Below are 21622 nucleotides of genomic sequence, written 5' to 3'. Positions count from 1 at the left end.
GTTTGTTTTGATTGGAAAGGACTAGATCCTGTTACTCTAGAATTTCCTGGTTTCCATTCCAGCCAGGCATACTCAGAACCAAACGGCATTCTACAGGACGTGTGGTCAAACACAGCACATAGTAGGTCCTCAACACATGGCCGCAGTGTGAATAAATGTGTAACCAGACCCTAAGAGCTGGAAGCCTCCCAGGCCACACTGCCAGCATCCTGGGCAATTTCATCAGAGGCACTGATGAGCTATATTAATACTGAATGGAAGGGACTTGCCCCTCTGAGGACTTGGAATGGGTTTTTGACCCAGAGTTGTGCTTGTAACCACAGAAACCCACAGTCTTCTCTTCACAATCTCTGTTGCAGGTGCCCTTACCTCAGGACATAGTACTCTTAGCACTTCATGGTGGTGGGGAGGCTGACAGGAGAAGCTTTAGGCAAGGTGGCAGGGGAAATGGGTCAGAGATGGACACAACACATGGGTGAGTGATGACAACCAGGTGGGGCTAATGGGGCAGCACCTTGGCCTACAGAAAAGGCCAGCCCCCAGCAGTTGGAGATGGACATGTCTTCTAAAGGAATGTACTGGGAAATCTGGGATAGGATGAAGCACAATAATAACCAGTACCTAGCTCTACAAATAAGAGTCAAAACTACCAAACAAGAAGTTTTTACATAAACAGACACAGTACCAGAGGGTTATTGCTATGGGCAGTCACACGTACACGACACCCGGTCAGTATTGCTTTTCTCAGTGCCAGTGCCTAAGTAAGTCTGACCTGCTGGGCCCATCCCACCCAATAGAGTCATTTCCACTCACTGGCATCATGGTTCAAGCATCTGGGAAGAAATAATGAGTCACCATAGGCCAGTCATGCATTTTTCAACATAGTAAGTGACCATAAACATCACAGGCATCATCTTCTAGTATAACGTAAAAAGTGTGTATCTATATATAGAGTATGTGTGTCCGCTCATAAGGCTCTTACAGACAGGTAAGAAGGCCTAAGTCAGCAGTATGATTGTGAGGTCTCCTATTCTCAACCTTAAAGAGTCTGAGGCTAGGAACAGATATACTTATGAAGTCTCTGGGAAGTGTCCTGGAAGCCACAGAAATGGTGAGTTCTATTTTAGTCCCCTCAATCTTCTCAATCTTGGCTGCACATAAGAATTGCCAGGAGCAATTTGGAAAATTTCAGTCCTAGGGCTCCACTCCAGATCAATTAAATCAGAATCTTAATGGGTGAGGCCTTGGTTTGGTGGTTTTTTTTTTTAAAGGTCACCCCAGATGCTTCTAATGTACAGCCAGCACTGAGAACACAGTCCAGAGTCTTCTTTACTAATGATTTGCTGTCAACTATTCTAGTACCCCAAATAAGTCAGAGCTTAGATTTCTGGGAGAATTCTCTGAGGTCACCCCCCCAGCTCTAGCTCTGAGGAGAAAGCCCCCTGGTCACTGGTGACAAGTCTTCCTGCATCTGTCCTTTTTTTTTTTTTTTTTTTTTTGAGGCAGAGTCTCACTCTGTCACCCAGGCTGTAGTGCAGTAGCGTGATCTCAGCTCAGCTCACTGCAATCTCCACCGCCTGGGTTCAAGCGATTCTCCTGCTTCAGCCTCCCGAGTAGCTGGAACTACAGGCTCCTGCCATCATGCCTGGCTAATTTTTGTATTTTTAGTAGAGAAGGGGTTTTGCCACGTTGGCCAGGTTGGTCTCAAACTCCTGACCTCAAGTGATCTGCCTGCCTCGGCCTCCCAAAGTGCTGGGATTACAGGCGTGAGCCTCTGCGCCCGGCCCCTGCATCTGTCTTATGGGGCATGAGGCCTCAGAGCAAGACAGCAATGGTCTCCAGGAGGGAGCCGTGCTCAAGAAGTGAGGGTTTGTCTGAGGAGCCAGGGCCCCAAACATCATCATATCATCTGAAAAATAATGCTCCAAATGCTCAATCTGATGAAGACAGCCGACACAGAACAAGAGAATCTAAGTATTCTAGGTCACCAGTTTCCCTTAGTCAAAATTATTCTTCTCCTGAAATTTTACCTTATATCTGCAGCAACTACTGGAGAGCATTCTCTTCAATAGCTCATCCTCCTGGGCCATTTCTGACATTTTTGGTTATAGAATAAAGGCTATTTTTATATATATGACAACAAATATTTTCATCTATATGGAAAATATTATAACCTTCACAAATTCACCTAAATAGTTATTAATAAGGTGACACCTCAAGCACCATATTTTTGCAATTAGAAATTTACCATGTATTGCATATGAATCAAAGGAAAGTAGAATTTCTAAAAGCACCTCAGCATCAGCTTACAATTAGATATCTGGAAGAATACTCACAGTTTATTATACTGGCAATGCATAAAACGCCACTGATGAAGACCCTGCACACGTGTGAAGGGTATCAAGGGCCCTGTGAATGACCTGAGAAGGCTTTCCATTACCTACATCCCTGCTCATTTAGTCTAAGCCATTTGTAGAGATTGGTACTATTCGCCAGTCTCCAGAAAATGACAGTTCATGCAGAAAGCTATATTTGAACTGCCTCGTTCTCATTTTCCAAATGTAATTTTAAAACTGTCCACTTAGATACCTAAAAGCACTGCTTGTTTTTCCATTTTCCTCTCCAGTAATTCTTTCAAACTCTCATCTCTGTGCTTGAAGTATAAGTAATCAGAAAAAGAGGGGCCCCGCCGGGTACTCTGAAAAGCCCTGAGGCTGAGACACTCATCTCTGCCGGCACAGTCTCTCTCCTGGCTGCCCTCTGCCCCAAGGTCACCCTTGCTCCTCTTCTCCCATTCTCCCTTGGATGCATCTTCCTTCTCCTCCTTGCAGGCTTCCTCCAGCACCTCGGGGGCGTGCTCCGACTTGGTGGACAGATCCTCGGGTGTGCAGAGCTGCTGGCTCTGGGGGGCCAGGCCAGGGCTGTAGGGCTCCACCTCGTAGCAGTTATCCTCCTCTTCCTCCTCGTGGCAGTGGCTGCCCTGGGCACTCTCCCCGTCTGACTGGAACACCGGCACCTTGGCCCGGCGCTTCTGAGAGAGGTCAAAGGGCTCCTCCTGCTCCAGACTCCTCAGGACACCGGCTGTCTGTGCCAGGGCGATTCTCCCCCTTCCCAGACCTGCAAGAGCAGAGTAAGAATTCATGCACCTGAGGAAATGCTGTGGAAATGGGACCTTGAGGAAGGGGAGCAGCCCGGGGCCGTTTAATGTATTCCGATGCGTATTTTAAAAATAGATCATTCCCAGTAAGGATGTGGTCTTGGGAGGCTTGTAACAGACAGTGTCCAAATTGGTTTAATCCCTTTAAGGTGAATTTGGCAACATGCACCAAAAGCTTTAAAAATAAGCTTTGACTTAGCAATTATGCTACTGAGAATTTAAACCAAAAAAATAGGCAGGCAGGTGCACAAAACACTGTGTGGATGCATATCACCATATTTTTTTTTTATCACAGTCAAACAGTGAAAAAATTTTGTATTTAATAATAGGGGTTTGGTTAAATAAATAATGATATATCCATATAGCAAATTATGCATAGGGGATGTAGAGACCTACTAATGATCACAAAAAGATATTTGCTATGTATTTTAAGTAAAAACAAAAATATATGTAAGTATGTGTGTGTGTATTTATTTATAGGGCAGACCTGATTTTATCTAGTTAGCCATTTCTATTAAAAAATATTTGGAAGGAGGGATGTCAAAATCTTAAAGTAACGAACATTCTCTTTTCACTTTTAATGTATTATTGTTTTATTTTTTACCATGAGCATATGTTTTATCATAAACAAAAGTAAATCAATAATAAAGCCATTTTCATCTTGAACAAAACAAAGAGATCCTATTTGGGGCAGCAGACACCACCCCTGACTGTGGCCCCTTTGCCAACAGCCTACTCATAGACAGGGTAGAGATGGCATGAAGAGGTCCTCTGAGGAGCTCACACAGCCCCTGTGTCTGACCTCCAGTGTCCCTGCTGTTGGGCACAGTGATTCAAGGAGGCCTCACTTTTGGCTTCAGTTTGCAGGGCTGTAGGGATGGGCTTTTCAGCATGGCAGTTTCATTTGATCCTGTCTTTAAGGCTTTGACCTTTGATGAGCCAATAGTCAGGCCTCCAGGGATGGGCTGGACACTGAGGAGGAGCAACAGGAAGGGAGGGGTCCTGGGGTGCAGCCAGACCAGGCTTCTGGGAGTGGGGTGCAAAAAAGAAGGGTAGGGGCGATGATGTCCAATTTTGTTCACTTTTTGATGCTGTCAGGCAATGAAGCTGTCTGTATCTTTAATCTTGTCAGGGGACAGGAAAGATCTTTTTAATGATTTTTGAGCCATTTCAAAAGCTAGAGTGAAAAATAAAAGCTAATACCCTTTGTAGATGAAAACACTGAGATTGTTGAAAGTCTGTTAAAATTTTTCAAAGCAACCCTCTGATAGTTATTTTTCCAGAACAACAGAGCTGTTAGGTGTCTTTTAGGATTTGAGCAGCAGTGTGGGGTAAATCATGGCGACCAGGTCATGCTTTCAGTTGGAGTGTGGTCTCCTCACTGACTTGTATGTCTCCCGTCCTGATGACAGAGCAAACCTCACCGCTTCCGGAAAAATCCAGGTCTAGCTTGGGGAAGTGGCTCAGGCAACTAGAGATTCAGTGAATAATTCAGGGGAAAAACGTTTGCAGGAAAAATAAAATTGTTTTTGTTTTAACTACAATTTTTTTCAGGGCTTTTGCACAAACTCCAGCCCTTTTTTTGTGACCACAGCTCCCTGTTATCCAGGAGTCACTAGAAACTCGGCGGGTACTGTGAAAAACCTGAAAGCTACAATCATTTTGTTTCACACTGTGTGTGCATATGTCTATCTATTTATGAATATGCTCGTCCACTCGACCATCTCTTTTGTAAGGAGGTGAGTGAAACAGCACATAAACAAATCACCCCATGTTTCTGCCTAGGGTAGTGAGCACTGGCTTGATTCAGAAATTGAGTTGGAATCCCAGTTCTGTCTTCAGACTTGCTGTTTGACCTTGAGCAGTTTATCTAACACCTCTAGGCCTTGGTCTCCTCTTATATAAAATGAGAATAACACAGTCTCTTTCACGGCATTGTAGGGCCAAGCAATAATGTCCCTAAGGTGTCTCACCCTGTGCTTTGATCATACTAGTGACCGAAAAGCTGTTAATATGATTTTGTAAACACAGACATCCTAGAGGGAAGATGGTCTCCTTCCCCTAGTATCTGCCGCTGCGTGTAGTTCACTGCTTTGGACACAAGTGCATTTATTGCCTGTTTATTGAAGGGCTGGTTGATTAGACGATTAAGGAGCAACCCTGCTGAATTGAGTAGATCTGGAACATAAACTCTTCACTGCCAAGGGCTCTGGGACTGAGAAGGTAAAGGCAGTGAGAACTTTTCATTAGTTCAGTGAGGATTCAGTGGGGGAGGTGTAAACCCCTGCTCTGCATATGGGCCAATCAGCCCTACCTACCAAGCAGGAAAATTGTCCTTGGGTGTGTCTGGTTGTGAACAAGTAGGAAAGACCTAGCCTGCTACCAACATACTTCTGCTAACAGTAAGGCTTGCACATCTGTTTTCTAAAAAGGAAAGAAAAATTGCGTGCCCATTCACAGCAAAGCCATGAAGAGGATACAATAAAGGCTGCACAGTCAGAAAGGGCTAGGTTCAAATCTTGACTCTGCCACTTTTCAGCAGAGCAACTTTGGGCAAATTGATCTCTTGAAGCCTTCATTCCCCCGCTGTAAAATAGAAATAATAGAAGTTCTTCCAGCCTGGAGTTGCCATGAATATTAGTGACAAGCCACCTGATGTAGTGTCTGGAACAAAGGAACAAATAATGGTACCGACTGGCATCATGATGATAGTCCAATTTACTCTAATTCACTTGTACTTACTATGTCAGAAATTAGCATCAGATTTTTTCTAGTAACATTATAAGGTTAGTCTTGCTACTCTGCTGTGGTCTTGACAAGAATAACCCTCAAGGTAATGCCCCATAAAACGAATTCAGCTCTCATTTGTTGTCCACTGGACTGACTTGCAGGGCTTCCCAGAAGAGTGATTACCTTGGGAATGAAGGCCCCGCTCCATGACTCCATGCTTGACTTTCATGTGGCGTGTCAGGTTCCCCTTCAGGGTGAATTTGCTTGGGCAATAGAGGCACTTGAAGGGTTTGCTGTCTGAGTGCAGGTGCATGTGGCCCATCAGGTTGTGCATCCGGTTGAATTCCTTCCCACAAAGCTGTTGAAGATGGGGATGAGAACACAGGTTACTCTGCCCGAGTGAAGCCCCATCCAGGCCCCTGGAGCACAGATACCGCTTCTACTTTGTTTGGACATTGACATTTTAATCTGCTTGCAAGGAAAATGTCCATAAGGAAATCAGGAAGGAGCCTCAGAGGTGGAGCAAGTAGGGGTAGATTCATGAGATTTGTTCCTGGATTTCAGAGATCTTTAAATTCAAAGTAAAAATATCAAAGCTTGTAAAGCTTCTTTTGAATAAAAGCTTTTGAAAAGGAGAAGAGCTGATCTAAAAAGCAGTGGCTACAAGTGCTCCTCCTTTAATAATAAGAATGTGATTATGTGTTTAATATTTATGCAGCATTTGCAATATGGAAGGCATTGTTCTAAGTCTACCGTGGAATATCTTATTTAATTCTCACACCAATCATATGAGATGGTTGCTATTACCACCCCCATTTTACAGATGCACAATCTGAGGACTTACGTCACTTGGCCGAGGCATACAAGTAGTGGGTGCTGAAGCTGGGTTAATGAACTCAGGCCATCAGATGCCAGAGAACACATGGTCAACCACCAGACCATATTGTGCGTCTCCCAACACAACTCTTCTGTATCAGGCAGAAGAGACTAAAAGAGTACACTGTATTCTTATATACAATGTATTATTATAATACACTGTATTATTGTATACAATGTATCAGACAATGCTTTTTAAGTTGCTTTATTTTCTAATTACTGGCATGGATTTCAAAGATAAAAAAATGAAAAATCATCTAAGGAAGGAGTGTGTCTTTTCTCTGGGTAGAAATTTGAAGTAGTGAGAGTAGTATCTCAGGTGTACAGGAAGTAAGCATGTTTTATACTCTTTCTTTCTTTCTCGTCATTCTCTCTATTTCAATCAAAGTGCAAATACATGAAGGACAACTGGTTCTCCAACTGCTTTTGGAAGAGGAGCAGAACTCTCTTCTCACAGGTGATTTTGTATATGCAGAAAGTGTAACCCAGAAGCAGACTTCTCTGGGGGTGCTTTTGTTGTCCCCAAGCCTTACTAGAACAGGAAAATTTCAGCCCTTCCTTGGCTGTGGTAGGAGGAATGCAAACAGTGATTTTGTGTCTGTGATTGGACAAGAATGTTAAGGGAGGAGAATTCTCCTTCCCTCCCCAACCTCAGAGGCCAGTGGAGCTGGGGCTGCACTATGTAGTGAGAGAGGCCACAGAGACACTCAGGGTGAGGCATCCTCTGAGGCTTACACCAGTTTTCCTTTCTCACTGAGATATATTTTTAGGGCCAATGCTGGGGATTCTGGACTAATTTTTATTAATGAAGGCAATAATTTCATTAGTTGGCTATGGGAGATGAGTGTTGAGCTCGTCTTGAAAGAGTAGATAGACCTCTCAAATGATGATTTGGGGAGTTTAGCGTAGAAGAATGCTGGGTCCATGTATGGATAATAAATGGCTGGTTCTGTATTCTTGAATGATTCATGTTTGAGAATTGTAAGTACTTTCCTCACTTTTGCTCTCTCTTACTAGCATGAATGAATTTGGCCTACAAGGTGGGGTTCCAAGCTCAGCATCCAGACAGAGCACCTGCACACCACATTCATTTGAAAATGGTGACCTAAGAGGGGAAAAGGATGACAGAATTGGTCTAATTCCAACTTTCTCAAGAAAAGCAATATGTAAGATAGATGACTCTTTTATTCTCAATTGAGATAATTTATTAAGATGTATCAATCTGTGGCTCAGCATGCACATGTATAAAAGTTCTATTAGAGTTGTATTTATTAGCTTAATTTGCCCACTTCTCCACCATCATGGCTGAAAGGTTTTTTTTTTTTTTTTTGAGATGGAGTCTTGCTCTGTTGTCCAGGCTGGAGTGCAGTGGTGCCATCTTGGCTCACTGCAGCCTCCACTTCCCAGGTTCAAGTGATTCTCGTGCCTCAGCCTGCCAAGTAGCTGGGACTACAGGCGCCTGGCTAATTTTTGTATTTTTAGTAGAGATGGGGATCTCTGGCCATGTTGGCCAGGCCAGTCCCAAACTCCTGACCTCAAGTGATCCATCCGCCTCAGCCTCCCAAAGTGCTGGGATTACAGGGGTAAGCGACCATGCCAGGCCAAAAAGAAGCTTTGAACCTAGAGATTCTACATTAGGCATTTCCAGTCACGGGTCATTTTTAGAAAAAGCTTACCTCATTTGGATTGTGGGATGGTTCCTGGTTATTTGGAGTGAAGCTGCTGTTACAATTGCTGAGTATAACCAGTATTTGGTTCAGATATGTTCTCACTCAGGAGACTGCAACATGCATTAAAGCTTTGCCTGCTTTTTTATTTATTATCTGCCTAGTATTGGCGTGACACATCATAGTTCCTCAGTAAGCATCTGCTGAGTGAGGAAAGGGGTGGGAAACATAGCCACAGAAGAATTGATCAAAGGAAAAGCCATGAGTGGTTAAGGACAAGGCATGTAGCGGGAGAGAAGCTGAAGGCCAGAAGATCAATTAGGCTACTGCACTAGTCCAGGCATGAACGGGGTCTGGTGGTCCTATAGGCCAGAAAGAGGTCATTGAAAAGAAGTGACAAGCACCTTCTGCACTTGGCTCGCATGATGAGAGAAATTCTTTCAGTTATTATCTGTGGTTGCTGAAGCCTTAGAAACTGAACTGGTCTGAGAAGGTTTTGGAAAGGGGATGGAATTTTAGCCTAACTGTGAAAAATGTGTAGAGTGCAGTTTGTTGTACACAAAGATAAAGTCTCTTCATAAGATATTTTCAGACACTTCAGTCAACCTTACACCACAAGTAAGGTAACTACTATTGTGACAATGATCAAATTCTTGTTGCTGCCACACCTTCTGGGACCTTGGGGTACTGTAGACCTTGCAATTCACCTGCCCCAAGGCCCCATCTATTTCCCTTCCCCAACTCCATGCACAGGGGTGTGCGCCTGGTAAAATGGTGTCTGGGCTCTAAACAGCATCCCAGGGAGTCTCCAATGAGCTGACTTCCTTTTCTTTGCAGCCAACTCAGTATCAAGCACAGGACTACACATATGGTACACTTCTGAATGCCTAAGTCTTTGGTTGGGGAAATAAACAAGTCAGGGAAATATCATTACTTCATGCAAAATTCTACAAAGCAGCCATCACCAGCTCTCATCCTTTCCCCACAAAACCTATTAGTTTTCAAACTAAACTCCTCAGTGGCAGAAGGATAGAGCCAATTAACACAGGACCTGAGATACTCGGGCTCCATTCACACCTGGGCGGTAGGTACTTAGCTTCTTCCTCTCAGCCTCTGACCTTCCACCAAGCCTTTAGGTTCTTATCCAGAACACTTGGCCTTCTCACCTTTCACAGAAGATTGTCCTCATCTGAAAACACCCAAGTGTATGGAGATATTTTATGTCTGTGAAACTCAAGAGAGAAACCTCTCACACACTGTTAGTAAAGAGAGGCCAGAGAAAGAGGATGGGGCCAGTGAATCACGGTGCTCTTGGGTGGAGCCTGAGATGCGAGCCCCAAGCAGAATTGTCACAGTAGGGGATGGGAGTTAGACGAGAGGGAGGAGGAATGGATGGGAAGGACACCAAATCTCTAGGTTCTTCTCCAGAGAAAAGCAGCCATTGAAGTCAAGGTCTCCTTAAATCATGCGATGTGAAGCTAAGAGTGTGCCCAAGCAGGACCTGCTGAATCATCTCTGCCAAGGTCTGTGGAGATGAAAATAGGAGTGGATGTTGGTTCAGGAAGCCGCTGGAGTGGTGAGGACTCTGATCTCATTGCGCAGGTGCACATCTCCACCAGCGTGCCCCCGCTTGACCTCTCAGTCACTCCGAGGAGCACCGTCAGTGTGTCTTGACATGAAATCTCAGCTTCTCCATCCACCCGCTTTTTAAGATGGAGGTGGACTTCAAAATTTAATAAAAAATGGAAACAAATATTTTAAAGTGTCCTTTAAACATGGGTTGCATGGGTTATTAGGCTTTGAGATGTCAGAGTAGAGAGAGGAGGTGTAGACACAGAAGGACAGAGAGCTTGCTCCATTTTCTCTTCTGTATAATGTTGATAATAATCATTGTTTCCTATGAAGGTTGTTGTGAGGATCAAGTGAGATAATTCACAAGAAGGACTTGGCAAATAGTAAGAGCTCAATAAATATTAGCTCTTTTTACTATCATTATTGTGTATATAGTAGATTCTTTTACATTGCAGAAATGGAAAGCTCTTTGAAGATGAGGGGAATATTAAAGGAAGAGCCAAATGAGGAATCTGCTTAGTAAATATACCCACCAGGCTACTTGGAGTGTAGTAGAAATGCAAGCGGTTGTGCCTGCCCCAGGTCTAGGAAATGAGGATGGAAAAAGAGGCTTCATTCAAGGTTCAGGGCTGGGAGAGGGCCGAGTTATTTGGCTCCCCCATCCTTAGTCTGCCCTTTGAACAGCTGACGGATGCCTGTGTGCTCCGGGCCTCCTCGTCCCGGCCTCCTGGCACCCTTCTCCTCCCTGGTCCAGGGCCTGGAGGCACCTCAGGCACTTGCCATGAACCCCAGTGGCCGTGCTGACAGCCATGGAGAAGTCGGCTGTGGCCAGAGACAGGGTGATAGCAGTGGGCAGCCACTGGGCTGGGGCCAGAAGCAGCACACCGCCTCGCCCCAGTCAGCCTGGTGTGAGCTTTAGAAATGAGATGCACCAGGAAGCCTGTGTTTTCCTATTCAGAGAGAAGAGGTCAGAGAGCTGCGGCCTGCAGCTGAGGAGAATGGCCTCCGTGAAACTGCCCTTCCCGCACATTCTTCTCCCTCTCTCTCTTTTAATAAGAAGGGTGTTCCTTTCCTCAAAGGGAGAGAGAGGGAGGGAGGGAGAGAGAGACTGTAAACTGTCCAAAAGGACCGTGAGAAAACAGGAAGCTTTGAAAAGTACAAGAGAAAGCAAGATGAAATCTATTTGCAGGCGGTCCCCTGGGGACATGTGAGGCATTGTTAAGCAGGCAGTTCATACGGCTATATCCTTCCTTCTGCTGAGGAGGGCTTTGCTGCCAAAAGGCTGCTATCTGGTCACTGCCTTAACCCCCTCCATGCCAGCCTGAAAACTCTGACCCCAAGCACTGGGCCCCTCAAAGCCCCCCATCTGGTTTCTTCCTTCCTGGAGCGTCAAAGAAAGTGAAGGGAAAATGGAGCCAGTTTGACAACAGTGGTGGAACCCCTCTGCAGGGAGATCTCATCCCTATTCTGACAGCTCTGCCCTCTGGCCTTCAGCCTTCTGCTACAGACAAGGTTTCAGATGACCTGGTGATTCATAACTTAGGCAGCTGCCGGCTTCACCCATCTCAAAAGAGAATTTGTCCCGGAAATTCTGGATGGCTGCTTTTCCTGGACAGGTTTCCCGAAGACGGCAGCTGGTTCTTTGCTGTTGTGGAGTTTGGCCACTACAAGGATAGGCTCCAAATCAACCCCTGTGTGCTTACCCAGAATCTGGGAAGCATATTTCTGAAAAGTGGCTTAAGTCTACAGGCGCAGGTCTCTGGAAAAACTCCAGCTGGCTCCAAGAAGCACGAGTCCAGAAGTCCAGCCAACAGCAAAAGAGCCCAGAAGGGCAGTAACTTTTTTATAAGGAAAAAAAGAAAAGAAACATGGAATGGAAACCTTTCCTCTCCTCTAATTTTCCATCCTATTGTGAATGCCTAATCCCACAGTGACTGAACATTTCTGCGTGCTAGGGACAGCTGTTTCCACTGAGCACAGGGCTGGAGAAGATCAGTTCATATTGAGACAGGAGGAAGGATGCATGTTAAGAAGGAATTTTAATGGTGAGAATCCCAAAGAATTAGAATCTGTTACTAAAAGCCTCTTCCTTGCTGTGAGTTTTTGGGTAAAGGAGAGAGAGCAAAGACTGCCTCTTCTGCCCAGCCATGTCAATCACAAGACATGAAGTGGATGGCTCTTCCCTGTTATGGCAACAAAACACAAGTTCAGTTGCCTGGCTTGTACTCCAACACCACGGAGCAGCCAGCCAGCCATGTCTCTCAGATGGCTGTGAATTGCATTGCAATGGGCAAATGGCCCTCCATCCCTCTGTCAACTCCCAAATCCCCAACAACCTTCAACCAAGGCCAAATTTCCAAGAATCTAGCACAGCATAGTTGGGAAGCAAGAACCACAGGACAGCATCGTGAGATGGCTCACGCCACAATGTGACCTGGAGCTAGTTTACAAATGCAAAGAGCCTTGTGACATAATCTGTAAACCCAGACATGCTCTGCAAGTCTGTTGAAATGAAGAAGGGCAATGGTACAAAGAGGGCACCCAGCAGGGTGACACTGATGGGAGATGGGGACAGGGAGAGGAAGACCCTGACTGTATGCTTTGAGCACTGTCTCAGAGACAGAGGGCTGTGAGTCAAGGTGGCTGACACTCATTCTTGTTTCACAAATGGCTAAGAATGGAGAAGGCCCACCTTCTCCATTGCTTCACAAGAACGCCCTTTCACATCCTATTCTTTTTGTCTGATGATAGACGACACTCTCTGGGGAGCCTCCTGACCTCTAGTGAGGTCTCCTGAGAGGACTTACCAACAGGAAGAAGCAACCTTTGCAAATGATCAGTCCAATTCCTGTGCCAGGCCCATCTCTCCCATTGTAAAATATAAGCTGTGCGTTGTTTCAAAGCTGGCATTCTACTTTATAAACCACTCTCTTATGGGTTGTGATGGTGTGGACCAGACATGGAGCCTCATCTAACCTCAAGAAATGGGTAAAATAGTTTCTGAACTGTAAAGCTGAGCATCCAACATCTTTTGGACCATGTACATGCACCATCATTGGAGTGGAGCAGGAAGGAGCCATCGTTCATGAAGGGAGGCCCTGAACATCAAGCTGGGATTGCTCATTGCATCAAGGGCCCAGGTTACATAGCACCTTGCAGTCTCTTGTGCACTAATACTAGAGAGAACCCTCTAGATCCTCAGATACTACCTGGTCCAAGAAGTCCTCCAAGCCCCTGAGGGTAGAGAAGCAGAAATGCCTTTGTACCCTCAAACCACACACAGCCTACACTAGCTTTGCCCCCTGACCTAACCCTATATTTCAGGAACATTTGCTGCCTGGTTTTACCACTGCTACTGGACCAGAATTGATGAGGTGGAGGTAGGAGATGGCTGAACTCGACAGATGTGAATTTTCAGGGGATTATAAACTATGTTAATGGCTCCCTTCATATTTTATCAACTTGACTCCACCACTATCAGTTGATAAGATTAAAAATTCAGTTAATGCTTGAAGCCCAAGAGTAAACTCAACACAAGGAATGAAGAATGGCAAAGAGACCTGCTTGAACCTCCATTGTAGGAGACAGTAAACCCTTTGCAAGAAGAAACAGCTCTGTGAAATGTGAAGTGCTCTGGGGGCTCAGTGAAGTGGGAAGGAAACGAAAGAAGTCCCTAAAGAGAGAGAGAAGACGAGGCCGTGGAGTCCATCGCCGCATGCAGCCAAGGCCTCACCTCATGGGCATACAACACAAGGTCCCATAGTCAGAAAGCTCCTGAGTTTGGCTTAATGCTCTGCTTCCATCATCTTTAACTCCTGGTAATGTTTGAACAAGGAGCCTTGCATTTCCATTTTGCATTGAGTCCTGAAAAAGATGTGGCCTGTGCTGCATGAAGCTGACTCTCGCTTTAGACGGATGTAAATTGACTTTCGAACCACTGGGAATAAGAAGAAAAGGAGGGGAAACAGAAGTGGGTGGCAGGAAAAGGGCTGGAGGGAGAAGCCTCCCTCTCCCACCTCTGGACAATGCCCACACAGGTCTAGGGAAGCTCTGGTGTCTGACCCCTCACCCCTTCCAAGAGTTGCCAACACAGGAAAGAAGTCAGCTTCACAGGGGATTCCTTCAAGTGGGGCCACACTGCAGAGGTACTAAAGCAGGAACAGTCCCTGGAAACAGGGAACCCCACTTCAGGAATATAGATCAGCAGAGTATCATTTGAACCCGATTAGGTACCCAGTAGCAGAGAGAAAAAACCTCCATTTCAAACAGAAGGGCTGTAACGATATCTGAATGTGGTAATTTCCCTCTTCTTCCCCCTCAGCCTTCTTCATGACCGGATGACACTTGGCCAGTACATCACTCGGATTAAACCCAGTCATGGCCAATGCTCTCTCCTCATTTTAGAAGTAGAGAGAGGAAACACTCTTGTGAGGTGGGGACAGCCTCGGGGAGCCGGAGCATTTCTGAGTAATGCCCGTCAGCGCCTTGGGCTTTACAAATCTCCAGCTCACACGTTTTCTCGGCTGATGAAATACAAACCCAACCAAATTAGTCTAACAGATATTTTAACAAAGATGCTCCATCCCTCTGCTACATGGCACTTAGCAATAGGTGAAAGGCACTTGAAGTGACCGTGCTCGCAGTTATTCCACAGCCCCAGCAAGCATTTCTGAGGGCCTCTGAGGGGCTAGCTTTGGAATCCCTCTCACCGTCTCTAGGAGGCCTGCCCTCAAACTATACATATGGCTCAGCCCAAGTGTCAAGAGGCAAGGAGAGGAGAGGAGGTGGCGGTGGGTGGGGGGGAAGCTGTGCTAGAAGCTTCTCTGACTCTTTTCTATGTCCTGCTCATTGCCTTGTAAAGAGAAGAAGGCTAAACTTGCTTTCTCCTCTCTAGAACAAAAGGCTCTCCACATCACTTGCATCCTTTAACAGCCTCCTTCTCCAAAAGGGCCTTCCAGCCTCAGACCTTTCCCTAGTGCCTGGCTCTACCCCTGGGCATGGATGCCACAGTGAGACAAATAGGGCAGGCTCCTTAGGGACCTCCAGCCTGGCATGATGTAAGTGGGGTGTGCAGAGAGGGATAGAGTGGCAGATGGGACCTGGGGTTGGCCACGGACCTACTCTGAGCCCCCGTAGCCCCACTGATGAAACAGAGTAGAAGGCTCCCTGGGGACCCTTTCCCATCAGGCATTTGCACAACCCTCTGGTTCCTCTCTAGTCCCACTGCCCACCTTGCATTTGAAAGGCTTCACGTCAGAGTGGACGATCATGTGTGCCTTGAGGGTCTGCTTCTGCACGAAGCTCTTGTAGCAGAGGTGACACTGGTAGGCGCGGATGTTGGTGTGGATCAGCACGTGTCGCTTCATGTTGGCCAGCAGGGTGAACTCCCGCCCACAAATCCCACACTTATGCTCCTTCACACCCTGCAGGGAGGCAAGATTCAGAAAAGTGGTGATTGACAGGTAACATGCTTTCATCAGGATCATAGGCTTCATTTTCCTCTCTGCCACATAAATCCACAAAGAGCTTGGTGATAGATGTTGAGTTTCAAATGGTGTAGCTTCAGCCTTGTTAAATTACTATTTTCTTGAAAAGTGTTGATTATATAATCTTTTTTTTCCTTCTGAAAACCATAAACTAGCCAGACTATTAGAGGAAAAGAAAGCTCTTGTTTTTGTTGTTCCAGCTGCTGCTGGGGTTAAGTCTCCGGTGATAGTTCTTGAGGATTAACAGGCTTTTAGTAAGAGCACTATGGGCTGATATGCAATATGAGTCCATAATCCAGCTTTCATGATAATGAAAAAAAAATCTTCCAAAATGATATTATCATTTCCCTTATGGAAACCAATGTTCTCTTGGGTTCTCATTAATGGACTTGAAAATCCCAGAACAACTTATATCCACACTGCAGTAAATTACAACTTAAATTACAACTTGATAATCACCCTCTCAAGTTGGTCCCCTGGGTTCCCACAGGCCACACTGACCTCCACAATGACATGGTTATGGAGCCTTCCCTAAGCCAGCTCCTTCTTATAAAGAAATTTGGCAAGAGATAGCTTTCTGAATTAAGGAACAGGACAGGAGGCTTTCTTGTTTCCTTGCTGTGCATGAAGGTGTGTTTGAACCAAGGCCCTTAATTGAGAGCATTTCCAGGGACTCACAGCTTGAGCCAGGCATTCACTAATCCTGACTATCCACTGCTTCCCCACAAAGGCCTTTGCAAGAGGTCTTGACCCTGAATGACTTTTGGGAAGAAAAATTTAGAGAACCAGGGCACTAAACTGAAGGTTATCATAGGATTAGAACAAGTTACTTAGTTAACAACTGTACCTGATGAAATCCATATTGCCTGGTATTCATAGTGGCTGAAGGAGGGAAGGAGGGATTCCAAGCTCATCTCTGACTCTCTCTGTCTATGTTTCCATTTCTTTACTTTGAGGCATGGTAAGAAAGAACCACTCTGCAGTTCTGGTGGGCCCATGGTACTAAATGGTGGATTCAGGTCTCTGCCCAGCTGTTTACTGGCTGTAAAACCTTAGATGAGTCGTGCGGCCTTTTTTAGTGAAGGCTTCTCATCACAAGATGAAGTGGTGGGTCATGAGAACCCTGGGGTTCTTTCTAACTCAAGCACTGTCTAGTCCAGATCATGGTACATGAGTATGCATTTATGTTAATAAGGAGACCTAGAAATCAACCTCCTTTAGAAATTAAATTTTGATTCTGCCTATGGAGATGAATCTTTAAAATGTAGTGCATATTCAAACACTCAGTTTAAGATTATAAAATTAATGAAAAACATTTTCTTAATGGATTTTAAATTTTATTTTAGCATCTTTCTTTTTTTTTTTTTTTTTTTTTGAGATGGAATCTCACTCTGTTGCCCAGGCTGGAGTGCAGTGGCGTGGTCTCGGCTCACTGCAAGCTCCGCCTTCCGGGTTCACGCCATTCTCCAGCCTCAGCCTTCCGAGGAGCTGGAACTAACTACAGGTGCCCGCCACCACGCCCGGCTAATTTTTTGTATTTTTAGTAGAGACGGGGTTTCACCGTGTTAGCCAGGATGGCCTCGATCTCCTGACCTCGTGATCCACCCGTCTCGGCCTCCCAAAGTGCTGGGATTACAGGCATGAGCCACCGCGCCCGGCCAGCATCTTTCTTCTCTCAAGATTTTCTCTGGGCTTGGCTCTGATCCATTTGTCCTGAAACCAAGGAGACGTTTCTGCTTATCACTGTTTTCAGAATTCTTTAAAGAGAATTCTGTGTCCAAAGTAAGATTCACCTGTAGGCTGGCCTAGAATGCAAATGAGCAGGAGCCTGGACACAACTTTAAGGCAACAAAGGAAGCTGTTGTCTCTCTGATAGGATCAGTGGAATCACAGAGTCGGAGCCTGTCAGGTGGTCAGGGGTGCGAACAGGGAAGCAGGTGGAAAAGGGGAAGTGTTCACTGTAGAGTGGCCAAGGCACAGGTGCCTGTGTCAGAGATTCCTGAGTGACCTCCCATGCCTCAGTGTCTTCAACTGCAGATCGGGAGTAGCTCTTAGAGTTGTTGAGAAGTAAATGAGGATTAAATGAAGAGTGAAACACCTGTCATATAGCAAGTGTTCAACAAATACTACCTCTCACTGTTTGCTGACACCTCTCATTAAAATGTATTTTGTTTTCTAATTCAAATGAAACTTATTTCAGACACCAGGCTGTTTCTCCCATTTTGACTTCATTTTCTACCATCTTACAGGATCTTCATATGCTCTAAAATGCACTTTTGATTCCTTTCCCACACATAAAGGAGCCCCTGAAGTTAGCGAATGGTCCCCTTTATGGCTGAATCCCAGTCTGGGTCCTTTGTTGATGGTTCCTGCACTTGGCAGGCGACTCCCCTCTGGATAGTATCTACAGGTGCCTTTTGTAGGGCAGGAGCTGTTTGTGCAGAGCCCACAAGGCAGCCACACATTTCATCTCTGCTGCAGAGCCAGAAAATACCCTGTGTTTTGTCCTAACCTAAGAAGTGAAACGTATTATAGCACAGCAGAAACATTATCTTGGCTGGGCAAAGTCCTCTCCTGACCTTTCAGAATTAAAGAATGCTTTAGAAACTCTGGCTTGCTAGAAGTCTTTCCTGCCAAGAAAACCACTTGAGGTTAAGGGTGTGAGAGTAGGAGTCAGTGGGGGCAAAACTCCCTCTCGGAGGCTCAAAGCAGGTTCCATACTTTAGCTGGGGTAAGATTTCAGGAACACCACTAGGGCCTTGTTTTAGTTCAGCCTGAATGACTCCAGGGCTATGGTCGCAAACTGGGCTGAACTCAGACTCTTGGGCCTGTATTTCCCCTTGAAGACCTGAGCACAGAGAAGATCAAACAAAACCAAACAGAGAAGGATGCTTTCTCATGCCTCCTACAATGTAAACCACAGGGCACTTCACCCAGCTAGGCACGGGTCCAACGCAGGGAGGCATAGGCCCTGCCGGCCTCAGCCAAGCTCTGCTTCCCTTGGAGAACTTGCATATGAAGCAGGTCTCACAGTTGAGGGAGAAAACAATCCAAAAAGTTTTCCACTGCTTCAACAGTAGAAGACGAAGAGAATTATCCAGAAGGTGCTCCCTGGCACATCCCAGGCACAGAGCTGATCTAGGGTCTGATGACACACTCATGCTAGTGCCCTGGATGAAGTTTCTAGAAACCGAATCTGCAAGATTCTTGGAGGCTAGGGAGCATCCTTCCTCATCTCCTCTGCAAATGTCTGCATTTATTTCTAGGCCTACCTTAGAGTCTAGAAGGCTGCTGGGGCAAAGGGCTTGGTCGAGAATCGTTCTCTCTTATTTAAACGTGAGGAAGGACCTCAGGGCTCGGCCAAGGGACCGCTTGTCCGGGGTAAGGTGCAGAGCGGCACAGGCGTCCTGCTCCCCAGTGCTCTGCTCAGGGCCCCGCTCCTCTTCCCAAGGCCCCGTCCGCCCCACCAGAGGCCCCGCAGTACCTTGTGGGTGAGGGAGTGCTGCTTGAGGTGGTGCGGCTGCACAAACTCCATGCCGCACTCTGAGCAGATGTAGGGCCGGATGTCCTTGTGCTTCATCATGTGGTTCTGCAGCTGGCTCGGGTACTGGAAGGTCTTGTCGCACTCGGAGCAGTTGTACTGGATGGGGCCCCGGTGCGTGGTGAGGTGTCTCTTCAGCTGGGCCAAGGTGGGGAAGTCGAGGCCGCACTCCACACAGATGTTCTCGCGCCCACTGGCGTGCTTGGCTTCGTGGGCCTTGAGCTCGCTGGGGTAGGCAAAGCCGCGGCCGCACACGCGGCAGTTGTGCGGCTTCACCTCGCTGTGCTGCATCATGTGGCGCTTCAGGTGGCTGGTCTGGGTGAAGGCCTTGTGGCACACCTGGCACTTGTGGGGCCGCGTGCCCTGGTGGGTCAGCATGTGGGTATGCAGGTGGCTGAGCTGCTTGAAGAGCTTCCCGCAGTGCGTGCACGCGTGCGGCTTGATCCCACTGTGGCCCAGGATGTGGGTGACCAGGTTGTATTTGGAGGTGTAGGACTTCTCGCAGGTGGGGCACTGCCAGCGCTTCTGCGAGCCGCCCACGTCCACGTAGTAGCTGTCATCGATCTGCACGTTCACGTCCACCCTCTCCACCTTCTGCTTGGTCTCCTCGCTCTCCTGGGGCTCGGCTTTCCGGGGCAGCAGAGGTTCCGGGGGCTGCTTGGGCAGGAAGGTGTGCCGGCTGAAGGGGAAGGGCGAGGACGAGGGCACGAAGAAGGGGAACATGAGGCCCGGGTGGACTTTGGGGTAGTAGGGGTAGGGCGTGGGCAGGAATGGAGTGGGCGTCGGCTGGGGCCACACGGCGCTGGGCTTAATGGGTTCCTGCTTGACGGGCTTGCCCCCAAAGTGTTCCAGGCTGCGGTAGAATTGGAAGCCCACGTTGCACAGGTCAATCATCTGAGAGTCATACTTGGGGCGCGGGGGCTGCGGGAACAGCAAAGGGAGGTTGGGAAGGCCGTGGTTTTTGTTCTCCTCTGAGTGGAGGGCGAGGGTGACTTCTTCTGCAGGGTGGTTATAGGGCATCTTTGTGGGCATGCTCTTCCGTTTCCTAGACCCTGCTCCTTCGAAGACCCCGGGGAACCCATCTAGGTCTCCTGGAGGAGGTTCATACCGAAACTGGGAAAATGGCCCTCGGAGAGCTTCTGGGAAGGGGTGTCTTTGGGGAGCCTTTCCCCGAGAAGCCACTGGCTGCAGGCAGTGGGGAAAGGAGGGGGTCTTCTTCACAGCCAAGTTGAAATGCACATCCTCATCTTTGATCATCTTCATTTCCTTCTGCATCCTTGGCAATTTTCCTTTAAAGAGAAAGAAACTTGTGTGTTTTGGTTTGGTTTTGTTTAAAATCCTCTTTTTCCTTAAGGATTCTGGCTATTTATCAGTACTAATTTATGAAGAGTAATACTTGCTTAATATGGACCCTCATTTATCCTAGGGCTGTTCAAAATATCGCTTTTCTTTCTCCTTGCAAACCCAGTTATCAATATGGATAGCACTGGCCTCTTGGGGTGACCAAGAGGTACCAAAGTACCTCTTTGATCAGGGTACCAAAGTCCAGATAAATGAAATGACATTCTCAAGTTACATAGGTACTCACTGAAGGAGTGAGCACTAGACCCATTCTGCTGCAGCTTTTCAATCTGAGTTGTAATTACATCTACTAATGGTGATTGGAAAGTGACTTTTAGGGTCTTTTCTTTTGTGTAAGGAAACCAATTTTCACTGCTACTCCCTTGCTTGGGCCTTTGCTGCTGGAAAATGAGGATATTCAAAGCCTCATAGGAGAAGGGATGTTAATGCTTAACTCAGATCTAATCGTTTCTGAGTATCCGCTCTGAGTAAGGTGTGCTACTAAGGCATAGGGAGTGAATGACATAAACATGATTTTAAAAAGCATATTGAGTAGCTCAATGTTATAAAGTCATCCTGGCAATGTACACATTCCAGTCTTAAACCTGAAGCAAGCTGGAATGAAATATTCCTTTATTATGTGAAATAAAGCCACACATGGGTCTCTCCTTTCAGACAGGTGTCAAAGTAAGGGGCAGGCTTGGTGACTCCTTTGGTGCCTGACATGTCCCCTGCTGACACAGCCGGTTACTGTGTCCTGAGACATAGGCATGTCTGAAAGAGCTGGTGGTGGGACTAGAGTCTGAACAAGGGGCAGTGTTTTTCACGTCTCCTTGCCAGTTTTCTTTCTTTCTTTCTTTCTTTCTTTCTTTCTTTCTTTCTTTCTTTCTTTCTTTCTTTCTTTCTTTCTTTCTTTTTTTTGAGATGGAGTCTGGCTCTGTTGCCCAGGCTGAAGTGCAGTCCAGTGGCACAATCTTAGCTTACTGCAACATCTGCCTCCTGGGTTCAAGTGACCCTTGTGCCTCAGCCTCCCGAGTAGCTGAGATTACAGGTGTGCGCCACCACGCCCTGTTAATCTTTGTATTTTTAATAGAGACGGGGTTTCACCATGTTGGCCAGGCTGGTCTTGAACTCCCAATCTCAAGTGATCCACCCGCCTCGGCCTCCCACAGTTGTGGGATTACAGCGTGAGCCACTGCACCCATCCTTGCCAGTTTTCTGTCTTCTTCATATGGATACTGACAGAATGAAC

At 46.6% G+C, this 21622-nt stretch overlaps 1 protein-coding gene across 1 annotated transcript in view; it reads right to left on the bottom strand.

The window, feature by feature from the left end:
* Window positions 1-1396: 1396 nt before the first annotated feature.
* Window positions 1397-21622, bottom strand: part of ZNF366 (zinc finger protein 366) — a 65018-nt gene continuing 44792 nt past the window's right edge. The window contains exons 2-5 of the mRNA XM_003810485.7: window positions 18973-20318; window positions 15234-15425; window positions 6071-6245; window positions 1397-3117 (exon numbers count right to left, since the gene is read on the bottom strand). Coding sequence (XP_003810533.2) covers window positions 2582-3117; window positions 6071-6245; window positions 15234-15425; window positions 18973-20304 — 2235 coding nt within the window. The 5' untranslated portion in view covers window positions 20305-20318 and the 3' untranslated portion in view covers window positions 1397-2581. The remainder of the gene's footprint in view (window positions 3118-6070; window positions 6246-15233; window positions 15426-18972; window positions 20319-21622) is intronic.

Source organism: Pan paniscus, chromosome 4 (assembly GCF_029289425.2).
Source record: "Pan paniscus chromosome 4, NHGRI_mPanPan1-v2.0_pri, whole genome shotgun sequence".
Taxonomy (NCBI): Eukaryota; Metazoa; Chordata; class Mammalia; order Primates; family Hominidae; genus Pan; species Pan paniscus.
Note: the sequence above shows the minus strand (reverse complement) of the source record. Positions and strands in the feature narration are given on the sequence as shown.